Source organism: Drosophila mojavensis, unplaced genomic scaffold (genome assembly GCF_018153725.1).
Source record: "Drosophila mojavensis isolate 15081-1352.22 unplaced genomic scaffold, ASM1815372v1 contig_36, whole genome shotgun sequence".
Lineage (NCBI taxonomy): Eukaryota > Metazoa > Arthropoda > Insecta > Diptera > Drosophilidae > Drosophila > Drosophila mojavensis.
In genome coordinates this window covers 2,302,499-2,315,896 of record NW_025318858.1, presented here as the reverse complement: position 1 = coordinate 2,315,896, position 13,398 = coordinate 2,302,499, and the positions used below count along the sequence as shown (strand labels likewise).

At 35.8% G+C, this 13,398-nt stretch overlaps 1 protein-coding gene across 1 annotated transcript in view; it reads right to left on the bottom strand.

Annotated features, from left to right (window-relative positions):
* The window catches only part of LOC6575770 (protein split ends), an 83,471-nt gene that overhangs the window by 68,009 nt on the left and 2,064 nt on the right, over positions 1–13,398 (bottom strand). Inside the window, exon 3 of the mRNA XM_044008750.1 lies at positions 10,421–10,942. Within this exon, the coding sequence (XP_043864685.1) occupies positions 10,421–10,596 (176 nt within the window). The 5' untranslated portion in view covers positions 10,597–10,942. The remainder of the gene's footprint in view (positions 1–10,420; positions 10,943–13,398) is intronic.

Genomic DNA, 13,398 nt, shown 5'->3' with positions numbered 1-13,398 from the left:
AGGAACTCTGCCCAGTGGGCTGCAACGATTGACCAAGCCAGAGGTGAGGCTCAGGCACGAGTTGCTGCCATTTTAGGCATTTTATGGCGCTTGCAGCAATACTCGAGTGTGAGTGTGTTTGTGGGAGTGTATAGGTGTGTGTGTGTGCTCCCAAAAATAACAGTAGCTGCTTGCGAGTGCATTGAACTCGATTTGAGTACATGAAAAGTGGCCTAGGTAAGAGAGAAGAGACAAATGCGGGTCGCTCATAGCACGCCCTCAACTAATCAAAACCAATTAGCAATAGGACGCGAAGAGCCCTCAAACGATAGACATATGAATGTGAATATATAGACATATACATTATAGAGAGAGAGAGAGCGCGAGTATATGGATGTTGCGATGTCATGATGTCGCACCGAATTGTTCACGTACAATGTTGCCACGATGCACGTGATGGGCCTTTCAATTGCCCGGAGAAATTGGCATAGACCGAGAAGCATTACGTATGGCTGGTGTCTATGGGGGAAATACATAAAAATATATTCATATTTATAATTGCGAAATTTTCCATTTTATTATTATTGGTAGAAATATTTTTGGGCATATATAATCAAAAGGTTTTTTAGTAGAATTCGAGTCAAATCTCCAGTTCTATAATCAGATTATCTCTCATAATGCTCAAGTTCTGTTGCTTAGTATCAAATTTCAGCTGGATCAAACATATCTTAATTTATTATATGAATAATTCTATCGAGCGAGTCTGTCTATACACTACATCTTTTATATTGGTTCTCTCTGTCGAGAGCTTACTGTACATGTGCTTATATCATTACACACACCGATGCCCATTATTAATTATACGCTGTGATTGCCTATCGAAAACCTATTGCAGCGGAAGTTCAAAGCCTGTGAGGGCGACTCCAAAGGGGGGAGGGCTATAAAAAATAAAATCGAAAAATAAAAATCGAAAGAAAAAAATCAAAGTAATTTCACACAGTAATTACTTAAATTATTGTCAATTATTGCAATTGCAGTTGCGGGGGCGTCACACGAATCGTCAACGTTTTATCGCAGCTGAAGCTTATTTCAGCCCAGAGAGTATATAGACAAAAGGGGGCTTTGGGTATATATATACGTATTTTGATCAAATTGGAACACAATAAATAATGGAAAAAAGCCATTAAAATTAATTCCCGTTTATAACCATTGGTGAAATAGTTTTTAATGGCTTATGAAATGGGCTTAAGCCAAGGTAGAATTTCATTATTTTTAACCTGAAGAAATGATCTTATATATGGAATTTTAGCTACGATACAGCTATAACATACATGGAATATGGCTATAAAAATTAAGTAGAATAGTTAAGTAGCTAAATAAAAGTATCAAATTGCCTCTTAGCTGCTTTTGAATGGATTTAGAACGAGAACTGTTTACAGAGTATTTGCCAGTCAATCATCGCATTCAATGCAATGTTTTTGCTGTTATTTCACAATATTTTATATTTTAAAAAAATGTAATAAACAATATGAACGAAACGTGAATATTTTTATTATGCGCTTTACGTAATAATTTTTTTAAATATTTTGTTTTTCTTTTTCTTTTTCATTTAATTGTTCTCAGTTTATATGCACTTGTCAGCTGTATTATTGTTATTATTATTTATTCATTTTAAGGCAAAAATATTCATTTTTAATTAAGCATTTTAATTGCTGGCAAAAGAAGCGAAACAACGCTGATAGATATAAGAAAAGCCGTCGAATGCAATGAAACATGTAAAATTGGTTGCACGCATCGACAAATCCAATCAAAAGTATCAAATAAATGACAAATGAGAGAGAGGCAGAGAACAGAGAGAGAGAAAGAGAGAGAGAAAGGGAGAACAGACTGAGTGAGTAAGCACATGTGCTTGATTATTGGGAAAAAAAATCCGCAGATAAATGAGTCAAATATTAAATACGAGAGCTGAATTTAAAATCCCCTAAAAAAAATCCGTAATAAAAATCATTCTATGTAATGAATATAAAACTAGATATATATATTATATTATTATTTGTAGTATATTATTTGTAGTACAAAGTATCTATATCTGGTAATAACTCATAGACACGACAAAAAGTTCTACTCTACGAAACTAAATATATATTTTTAAAGTTAATTATTTTTTCCTATAAAAAAGTATTACACGATTTATGCATGTTCCACATTATAAAATATTTATCTTCAACAGCAAAATTATGGATTAATTTATTTATCGGTAACTGCGAATATCCATTATATTTTTCTATGCAATATTATAGAAACATTTTTTAGTTTCCTATTATTTGTTCAGTTGCAACTTTTTATATCTATTTACCTTTTGCAAACAATAACAAAATTAATTTATATTCAAATTTCACTATATTTTCTTTTCATTCTTGTTTATTTATTTTATTTTTTTCCCACTCAGGTTTTTGTCTTTGTTGCCTTCTTAGGTTTTAAACTATGCCAAACAACTTGACATTTGGCGAATGCTTGGCCCCGAAACAAATTCTGTGCCTGGGCTTTTGATCTCTCCACTTCAGATTTTGTTTTGCATGGGTCAGAAAAACAAAAACAGGAAAATAAAAAGCAACAAAATAATGATGGTGAAAAGAAGAAAACAAAAGGAGAGGAAAAGAAGTAGCATATATATTTATACATCTGTATATGTATGTATCTATGGGGTCTAGCTAATCTGGCTAAAAGCAGCAGACGCCATTGACGCGATTTACTTTGCTCGGCTATTTATTTATTTATTATCGCGAGGAGCCGCCATTAAGCGTCTGTTTCCTGCAGGGGTCGCCAAACATCAGAGCTATGAATGGATGGAGTGACAAAGAGAGGGACAGGCAGAGGGAGAGAGAGTGCGGCATAGAAGGGAGGGGTTGCCGCGGCTCATAAAGCAAAAGTCCAATTGATTAAAGTAACAAACAGAAGCACACAGTTAAAAAAGAGTGAGTGAGAAGCGCCTGAGCCTGAGCCTGAGCCAGGCGGACTTTGTATTATGCGCATGTATATGTGAGTGCGTATGCGTGCCTGTGTCTGTGAGTGTGTGTGTGTATGTGTGTACGTGTGCATGACTCATTTGCAATTAAGCGACAAAAGGCAGCAGCAAACAGCGAAACTCACTCACGCACGCACACACACACACACATGCATACATACACAGATACATATATACAAACACGCAAACATGAGCAGAATTCAAGTGCCGCAAAAATGCCAGCATAAAAATAAAGTAAACGCTGCGCCAAAAGAAGAAAACCTACAAAAGCAGCAGCAGCAGCAGCAGCGACCACAAAACCAAAACAGCGAAGGTAGTGAGCGAGAGCGAGAGAGGGACAAAGAGAGAGAGCGCGCACGCAAGCAAATAATTGTATGTGTGAATGTGTATGCCTGTGTGTGTATGCGTGGCTGCAAATTCAAATTGGCTCAGGCGAGCGTTGACGCTAGCGCTAACGCCAACGCCAACGCCAGCGTCGACAGCGACTGATGTTTACACAACGTGCGGCGCGGCGTATTCGCAAGTTGCGCGCAAAACAGCAGCAGCAACAACAACAACAACAATGTGTACAGCTATGGTGTGCTTGTATTTTATATTTTTTTTGCTGCTTTTTTTGTTGCTCTTCTCTTCTTTTGCTGTAGTCAACTCTAATTGAAAACAAGCAAAGACACGACCTAAGCGTATGAGTGTGTGTGTGTGTGTCTGTGCGAAAAAAACAAGCTACATCGCGCGTCTACAGCTGGCGCTGCCGCTGCGCTTATATGCGGCGTTGTCAAATTTCAGCAGCACACATTTGTCGCTGTCGCTTTGCAGCAGCCGCCTTAGCAGCAGCTACAGCAGCGAGCAGAGAGCTAACTGAATACGTATCCGTGTGTGTGTTGCTTTGTCTGTCTACTTGAATAGCTTTTGGGCGTATGTGTGTGCGATGTATCTTTGAAGCCATAGTTTGTGCGTTAAAAAGTCCTCCGCATGGCTAATTTATGTATGCTTGCCTTTAAAATACATTTTTGTTGTTGTGAGTGCAGGTGTGTGTATGCACCTGATCGCTGTTTAATGATAGCCAACAAACAACAATGCTACAAACCGGTTCTTCTTCTTAGCACGGCAAACGTCACAGCGACAACAATATTATGGCCAGCAACTGGTTTCATTGGTAACAGGTAATAACATATATCCAGCTCTTTTGGTATATTAATCGATTTGCTGCTGCTGCTGCTGCCTCAGTCTCTGCTTTTGCTCTTCCATGTTAATCTTCTTCTTTGTTGTTGCTTAGTTTGTTGTCTCTGTTAGCACCTTTTGTGAAGTGCGGCAACGTTGTGCTCAAATGTCCCCAACACCTCTCGCTCACACTCACACACACGCACACACACACACACACACACACACACATTCTGAATGCTGAGCCCTCTCAACTCGAGTGTGAAATTATTTGGGAATTTTCTAATTTCCCATACAAAATTGAGTTATCGCATCGCTGCCAGACAACGACGACGACGACGACGTCGACTGCGACGCGACGTTGTCACGTTCCCTTCTGCTGGCGATGTCGTCGTCGTCGACATATGGAATTACGAAACACAATAACAACTATGGGAAACAATAACAATGCAAATAATAATCAAATAATTGCACGACTTGCAAAATACAACAACAACAACCAAAAGGCTGTACTCAAAATGCAACAGCAATAGTAACAACAACAACAACCGCTATGAAACGTTCCTGAACGTACTTCATAGATACATTTGCACATGTTCATAACAAAGGCAAAAGTCGGAAATATTTTTGCATTTTTTTTTTACGTTTTTACTGATTTTATTATTTAATTTTTTCTTATCGGCAACACAAATTGGAAAAATAGTTGCGATGACTAAGCCGCTTAGCTGTTGCTCCCACAGTAGATATATAGGTATATCTATATATGTATCCGTACACACACATATGTATATATGCATGTACATAATGCATCAGTTCGCAGTATAATTAAATAATATAAAACATTTAAAAAGTTTAAGTTCTTTAACTAAAAATAGAAACCTTTGATGACTGCATCGCACCTTAATTGGATTCTATATATAATTAACTTTTATTTTAATTTTATAATACATATATACATTTTTTTTCATGACAAATTTAAACAACATTTAATAACTAGAAGCAACTAAATATTTTAAAAATATATAGAAATATATCCATAATAATATTATTGTACAAAATATATTTATAATATATTCTATATCAGCCTTTTATTTTATTTCAGTTAAATCATGGCAAATAGTTTATTACATAAAAAGATTATTAAAATTAAATACATTGCAATTCTCTAACAACTCTTCGGGGTTCAATGAAATATGAGTAAGAGAAATGCCGTGACTCAGCATAATGAGCCCACATCATATATAAATAAATGAACCATTCAACATTAGATTACAATCATTATCTAGCATGTAAGACTAGCAGATACCCTGCAAAATGTAACGAGCAGCGTTTAAGCCAATTGGATTTCTCTTTTTGGCATTCTATTGCTATGAGGTACCCAAAATGCGATATATACATATATATAACTTATAATATCCTATATATATAATAACTAAAAGTTTCAAATTGACTTCGAGCGTCTATAGCTTTATTTTATATTAGAATTTTCAAATCCATATTAATCGACTTGGAAATATATATATCTATCGATTGTAATCTTAAGCAAAGTGTGCGATTTATCGATTTAATGAAAATGAAACTGAAAGTCCCAAATTTGTTCGTAGTTATCGATGAATTATCGATAGCAAATTGGACAGATTCTCTTTGGCTCCTTACGGCCTTCAAACAGAACACAATGTTCGATAGCTCTCTGCTAGCGATCTCTCGACCAAGAACATATATTTCTATGGCAACGCTTCCAACCTTTTTCATGCACTTGATCAAAAATATTCTACAAAATCAATATGAAATCACAAAATGATTTTAATTTGTATTTTCCATTTTCTGTTTTGTTTCTATTTTTATATAACTTTACTAAGGCCTGGCCAAAGATAAGAGTTTTTCTTTTTTATTTATACTTTAGTTTTCTTCTTTTTTTTTGTGTTCTCAAAAAATAGCAACAAAGTAGAGCATAATAAAAATGGAATTGTATCTGCGTGCGAACGCAATTACAAATGCAGCTGCCCATTCGACCCCTCCCCAGCGTCGACGACGTCACCGCTGTCTAAATTCTATATTCTATAATATTGTAGCTAGTAGCTACGTTTCATTTTCATTTCGTTTCGTTTTGTGTCGTTTCATTTCGTTTTCTCTATCTAATCTACTTTTTTGGCTTTGCCCCACCGACAAAACATTCTCAATGCCAAAAAGAACATTGAAAGCAAAAACAAAAACACAAGCAAATAGATCGTACATATATATATTCATACATATATACAAATATATATATATATATATATATACATGTGCAACAAATAAAATGTAACATGACATTGAAACAAGTCAAATGCTCGCAAAACAACAACAACAACAACAATCAGGCAAAATCTGATACCTTTTGTTATTGTTTTTTTTTTTTTTTTTTTTTTTCGTATTGTAACAAATTTTCAAGATTTTTATTTCATGTGTGTTAAAGAGCCAAACACGATTTTCAGTTAATTAAATTTTGAAAAAAAAAAAAAAAAAAAATAACAAATAAATATTAGATATGTAAAATGAAAACTTGTTTAGCAAAAAGTGAATTTGAATCAAGTACAAAAATTGTTGCTTATATTATGACATTTGTAATTATTTAAAAAAAAAATTGCTGTGATTATATAATCATTTTTGTATTATTTGTATTTATTTTATTATGACAGTAGAGCATGAAAACTAGTTGGATCACTCTCTTATTATCACTAAAATAAACCATAACCTGTTTAAACTGCAAAAAAAAAAAAAAAATGAAATGATTTAGATATGTTTATATAAACTCTATTAAATATAAGTACAGTGAAAATTCATTAAAAAGAATTTATAATTATAATTTTTAATTACATATAAATAAATAAATTATAATTATAAATATATTACCTACATACATGTATTTTTAGATTAATATTCATTTCAATTTAAATTCAATATTTATTTCGAATTTGTATTTGCTAGAATTTTTTTATAAAAAGGTAGATTATATGACAAAATCTTGTGGCAATATCTGGGAAAGATAAATAACATTACTTTAATGTAAATAGCTGGAAGATATCAAAATATCTGAGGGAATTTATATTATATGAAAACATATTATGGTGTATTTGTTGCATTATTATGAAAGTAACGTGTAACATTAAAAGCACTTGAGATACATCAACAAATGTATTTTTTTATAGTTTTATTATATATATTTTTTTTTCTACTGAATTTTGAAATTTATTTAATATAAAATAAATAGGAAATTTTTTAAAAATTTTTACTTTGGCCTACAAGTTTTTCTCTTAAGCATTTAGACCTTTATTGATTTAAGCAGCTTGATAGGCCCCGGTAAATTATTTGATATATTAAAATTGTGTAATGAAAGCCCAGCTCGAATATTAAATACCCTGGCAGAGCTATACGAGCTTGATTGTTGAGTCTTTCTTCTCTTCCATATTCACATTTATTTCATATCTTCAAGATATTCTGCACATTTCATGCCTTTACAGGGTATCTCCCTCGCGTGTCAGCACATGCCCGAACAACCGGCTAATTTGTAACTCCTGTGTTTTGTTGTATCCCGCAGATACAAACATACGAATTCTCTATAAAGTTGTCTGCGTAATCTGCCTAGGCACAATTTTTCTTTTCTTTTCTTTTCTTTTTTTTTTTTTGGCCAACAATAATAACTATTTTCTGGTTATCTAGTGGTTGTTGCCTGGTTGTTGTATGTTGCTGTTGTTGTTGTTGTTGCTCGACACTCTCTGCAGTTCATTGTCAATGTCAAAAAGCTGTCGACTGGTTTTTTTTTGTTACTTTTTCTTTGCTATGCTGTTGTTGCTGTTGATTGTCTTGTAATTAACCGACAACTAGCAATTGTTATTGTTGTTGTTGTTGGTCTTGTTGTTTTGCGGTTGTTGTTTTGTGCTGACATTGATGCGGGTTTAATGCACCGCTTTAATGACTTGGCCAGCCGAAAACATATATTTCGCTTCTTTTATTTATTTCTTTTATTTCTTATTTTTATTATTTTTGTTGGCTAATGAAGCAATTAGACGGCGACTTTTGCACCTAACAAAAATTAAGGGGAAAAACAAAAGAAACGAAAAATTAAATAAAAGAAACAGAATTTGTGTTTTACAAGAGTGGTGTGTGCACGACTAGCCAGTTACCCTATATCTATATCTATCCAAGAGCTTATATTAAATTGAAAATATTCAATATTAATATTATTATCTAATTGGTATACACCTGCAGAGTCTCTCTGGGCTCGCCGTGCAGGCAGGGTATACAAAATAAATAAATAAATAAATATATACGTGTCTATATAGAGAGGCAGAAACAACAACAAATGGCCACAAAACTTGTTTTGGCCAAGAGAACAAACACGAACACAAATGAAAGGCAGACAGAGGCGTCTAAGAGCCACACACACACACACACGCACATACAATTCTAGTGTTGCCCAAAAGAAAAATATAAGAAGCAAAACAACAAAAAATTGTGTACGAAATTACGTAATAACGCAAAATAGACGACGACAGTGGCCACATGTCCGTCTCGTGTCGATTTTACTGTACACGTCGCCACACAGTTGGCCAAGACACACAGAGACAGGCAGGCAGGCAGGTAAGAGCAGCAGCAGCAGCAGCAGCGCGAGATGCGACGACAAGTCAAGGTAAAAAGTTACGCGTTTGGCTCTTTAGGCTGGGCCACTTACACGCACGGCTTTATCTCACAGATACGAGTGCAGCTAAGCTGCATCTTGAGATACTTTTGGGCAGCCAGGCAGTCAACGTGTCACAGATCCCCGTGACGGATAAGCCCAAGAACAACAACAACAACAACAACAACTCACTGTGGCCAGTGGGCGCTGCAAGTAGCTCGAGGTTCAAATCTCGAGTCTCGAGTCGCGCCAAGACCCACGCGCAGCCACTCGAGATACTTTGCATTTCATTTATATTTATTTTTTTCTTATATTCTTCTCTCTTCTATTTGTGTGTGTTTTTTTTTTTTTTTTTGGCTTTGTGTCAACCGTTAGTTGGCTTTAGGGCCTACGCAGCTGCAGCTAGGCTGAGTTGCATTTTAGACACGCATCTCTTGCTGCTTCCACGTATGAAAACTTCCAGCTAACTGCGAGAGAGATTTACACAGTCGGAAAAATTCCAAAGTATCTTGAATATTCCTGGTAAATGGGGGGAATGTATCTGAGCTGGGATGCATGAATATATCTGAGTGCAGTTGCATTATTTCAGTGTATAGTTGTATCAAATATTAGAATATCAACTGTATCTGAAAGTATCTTTTAGGGATTAAAGTATCTGGAGTAGATATTTAGATGTATCTTATGGCAGTAGCTGAAAGTATCTAATAATCATATTTGAGATGCATATATAAATGCATCTTGTGACAGTAGGTGGTACACATTAAATGTACCTAAGAACTTTTTATATGTTTTAATAATAACATACACAAATGTATCTGCAGTTATTATTAAAAGTATCTGTAGTTTATCAAGGTATCATATATATTGAAAAGTATCCATTGTTAGTTACTACAACTTCTAGCTAACTGTCTGCCTAGGTATCTGAGATACATCGGAGTATCTTAAATGTTCTTTATAATATATGTAAAAATCTTACAAAGTATTTAAACGATGGGAAAATATTATATACATATTTTACAGACATATATATAACCATAAATATATTCTCACAATATTTACAATAACTAAATGTATATTTCAATACTAGAGAATCGTTGCTTACAATTTTTATAGTTGTTCACAAATTCTGGATTAAAAATAAATAAAATATATAAACCTTTCACGTATATTTAATAATATTTAAATTTTCGCTTTCTTTCTGAATTCTCTTTTATTTTGCTTAAACTTCTATTACAATTTTACCTTAATCTATTTTACCTTATAAGATATTTCTTTTAGTTTCTCAATTTAGTCTAGAATGTTTCTTTCTACTTTTAACGGAGATCTATCTATTTTTACACTGCCAGATTAGAGTCAAGCTCAAAAGGGTCTTCTTTCCCCGCTAATTATTCCAAGCCCGTTCCCTTGGCTGTGGTTTCGCTAGATAGTAGATAGGGACAGTAGAAATCATAATATAGTCTACCGGAGCGCTTTCTAGTTCATTCCAATATGTTCCAATGAAACACGCTTTCCAGCCTCTTCTAATGAATGTCAGTAAAACATTTTCACTTCCATTATCTAACATTTCTATTAGTATTTTATCTTTAGATCCTTTTGCTTACCTTTTTAATGTATCGCGTAGTTTCTGATTATTGTTATTATTATTATTATTGTTGTTGTTATTGGTGTTGGTGCTGCTGTTGCTGCTGCTACTATCCACGGCGATTTGTTGTTGTTGCTGCTGCGTAGTTTCGGCTAATTTTCCAAAACAAATGTTACGGCTGCTGTCGCGTACCATGTTTCGTTTACGATCACGATCTATATAGCATTTCTCGTATGCCGTTGTGGAGGCGCATAATTTTAAATGGGCGCGCTCCTCCCATTGAACAAATATCCCGATTTGTGAGAGAGCATTAACTCTATAGCTTTTGCTTAACGGCGGATTTTAATAGATATCTTCAACTCGTTCACTAGCACATTTTCGTGATACTTTTTTTCTTTTTCAATTTTCTTACTAGATACTGAATTTTTTTTATTTTCAATTAGATTTCTTGCATTTTCTTTGCTTTTTTCTTGCTTTTTCGCACACACAACAGATCGATTAATCGATCGTTAGATTGAATTAACTGCTTATTTAGCATGGGCTGTAAATAGATCAAGATTGAGTGGGGGAAACATATGGTATTATTATTATTAAATATATTAAATTATCAAATATATATTATTTTAATTATTTCTGAAGACACTTTTCGCACTTTTTCAACATTAATTTAAGCACTTTTTATCTTAATTTTTCTTTCTTTTTTTCATTTTATGTGAGCGCAGCAACAAAAGCTTTTGCCAATTTATGTTAATTTAGCACTAAAAATATACAGAAATGTTTTAATTTAATTCAACTAGAGAGCAATTTAAATTTATTGAAATTTCAATAGGGGCGGTCAGCAAGAATATACATATTTGTTCGTATATATATATATATAAATTGTATCTATGAGATACGCAAGATCTTTGCGCTCAATTTAAAAGGCAAGGCAAGGCGCTGGACAGGGGCTGCATATAAAGACTATCGCGTGTAGTCTCTATATACAGTCATGCATATATATATGTATGTATATGTATATTTATGGATATATCCATCTATATAAGTAATAGGGTCTGGGGTACTGCTCTGCAGCGCGCATTTCCTTTCTGTACAAACAGCAACAACAAGCACAGTATAAGGTGGAAAATGCTAGCAGCGACGTCAACGTCGACTGCGACAGCGACAGCGAGTTATTATAATCCAGTCAACGTTACAGTGAAGCAGGCAGCCGGACCGGGTCCAAGAACCACAACGCCATCAATCCACAAACCGGCCAAAAACAACAACAGCAACAAAATAAATAAGGAAAACGAAAAAAAAAAAAAAAGAAATCCAGCCCGAGCCAAGCCAAGCGGGGCGCATGTTAAAATTCCAAAAAGCAGGCAACATGGAAATACAAGAACAACATTCATGCTGCCTTTTGTTGATGGTGTGAAGTTTGGCAACGTCGCCGTCGCCGCAGCAGCAGCAGCTCTCGCTCACACTATCTGACTATGCGAGACGCAAGCGTCCTCCCTCTCTCTCACTCGCTCTATGCTTGTACACGCTGCGTAGCGTATGTGTGTGTGAAGTTTGGCAACGTTGCCATTTGTGTGTGTTTGCTTATAATTGACGTTTGCACTGAACTGCTGCGCTGCTGTCGCTGCCAGCGCTGTCTGACGTGGTTGTTATAGCTACTACTCACACAGGCACACATGCTGACATACACACACACACACACACACACACACACAGCGCAAAGTGGGGTGCCTGTTGTGCGAGCGAGATAGAGCGACAGGTTTTAATGGCCCGTTGTTGCTGCTTCAGTGCGCACACACACGCATACACATAAACGTATTTCTGTAAGTGAGCATGAATGTGAGTGTCTGTTATGTACTTTTATGTACATAAAGAATTTATAGCTGGTACTTTTTGTGCTGCTGCTGCTGTCTCTGCCTCTGCCTGGGCATGGCATGGAAAAACGAGTATCTTCTAAGTTTGTTTTTGCCGTTCATTCGTCATTGTTGTTGTTGTCCGTCGCTGCTGCTGCTGCTGTGTATTTTTAAATGGTTATGTAGTCATGTGTACATACAGTTTGTATGTATGTGTGTGTGAGGGGTGCTTTGGGAACGCGCGTTGTTATTTCACGTTTTTTTTTTTTTCAACCAACGACGATGACGACGTTGTGATATGGCCATGCATAAAATGTAGTTTTGTAGCTCCTATTGTTGTTGTTGTTGCTTTTGTCATTTGCTACGTTTTTGGGGGCCCTTTGTACGACGTTTGGGGCGCAGCAGGAAATCACAACTACACGCAAAATGAAGCCCATAAAAATACTTTATGTTCAAGTGTATGTGTTTGTGTTCGTTCGTGTGTGCTAAACCTACATTATGTGTGTTTGTTTGCATGCGTGCGCTGCCGTCGCTGCTGCTGCCTGTACAAAACGCGCAGACGCTAGCGGGCGTTGAGCGCTCTCCCTTTCTCACTTTGGCACACACAACACCGCTATTGCCGCTGCATTCACACCCATGCAGAGAGAGGCCCCAGTTGGAGAGCTTATGGCGGCGGCCATTGCTGATTGCTGTGGCGACGTCGACGTCGCATCGATCGTGAAAGTTTCTGGCGCTGCCTGCCTGGCTGTACTAAAGCATCGTCTCTGCTGCGCATCAGTCGCTTTGTATGCCTGGTGGGGTGCGGTTCAAAATCGCTTTATTATTTTTGTTGTTGCTAATTCTGCTGCTGCTACAGCTGCTGCTGTTGTTGTTTGCTTTGGGCTAGAGCTTTTTTCCGCCTTTGTCGACGTGTGCAAAAATCTATCTACCAAAGATTTTCGAAAATACATTTATAATCAGAAGGAAAAAAAATCGAAAACAAACCCGAAAAAAACTAAATTCAAATTCTGTTCAATTTGTGCGTCTCTGTCGTATATCTCTCTCCCTCTCTGTCCGTTTCGTTGCTTCGCCTTTGTCTGGCAGCCATTTTGTTTTTTTGTGGCCGTTTGAAAAACGTATTTGGCTTAAATATTACAGCAACTACGAC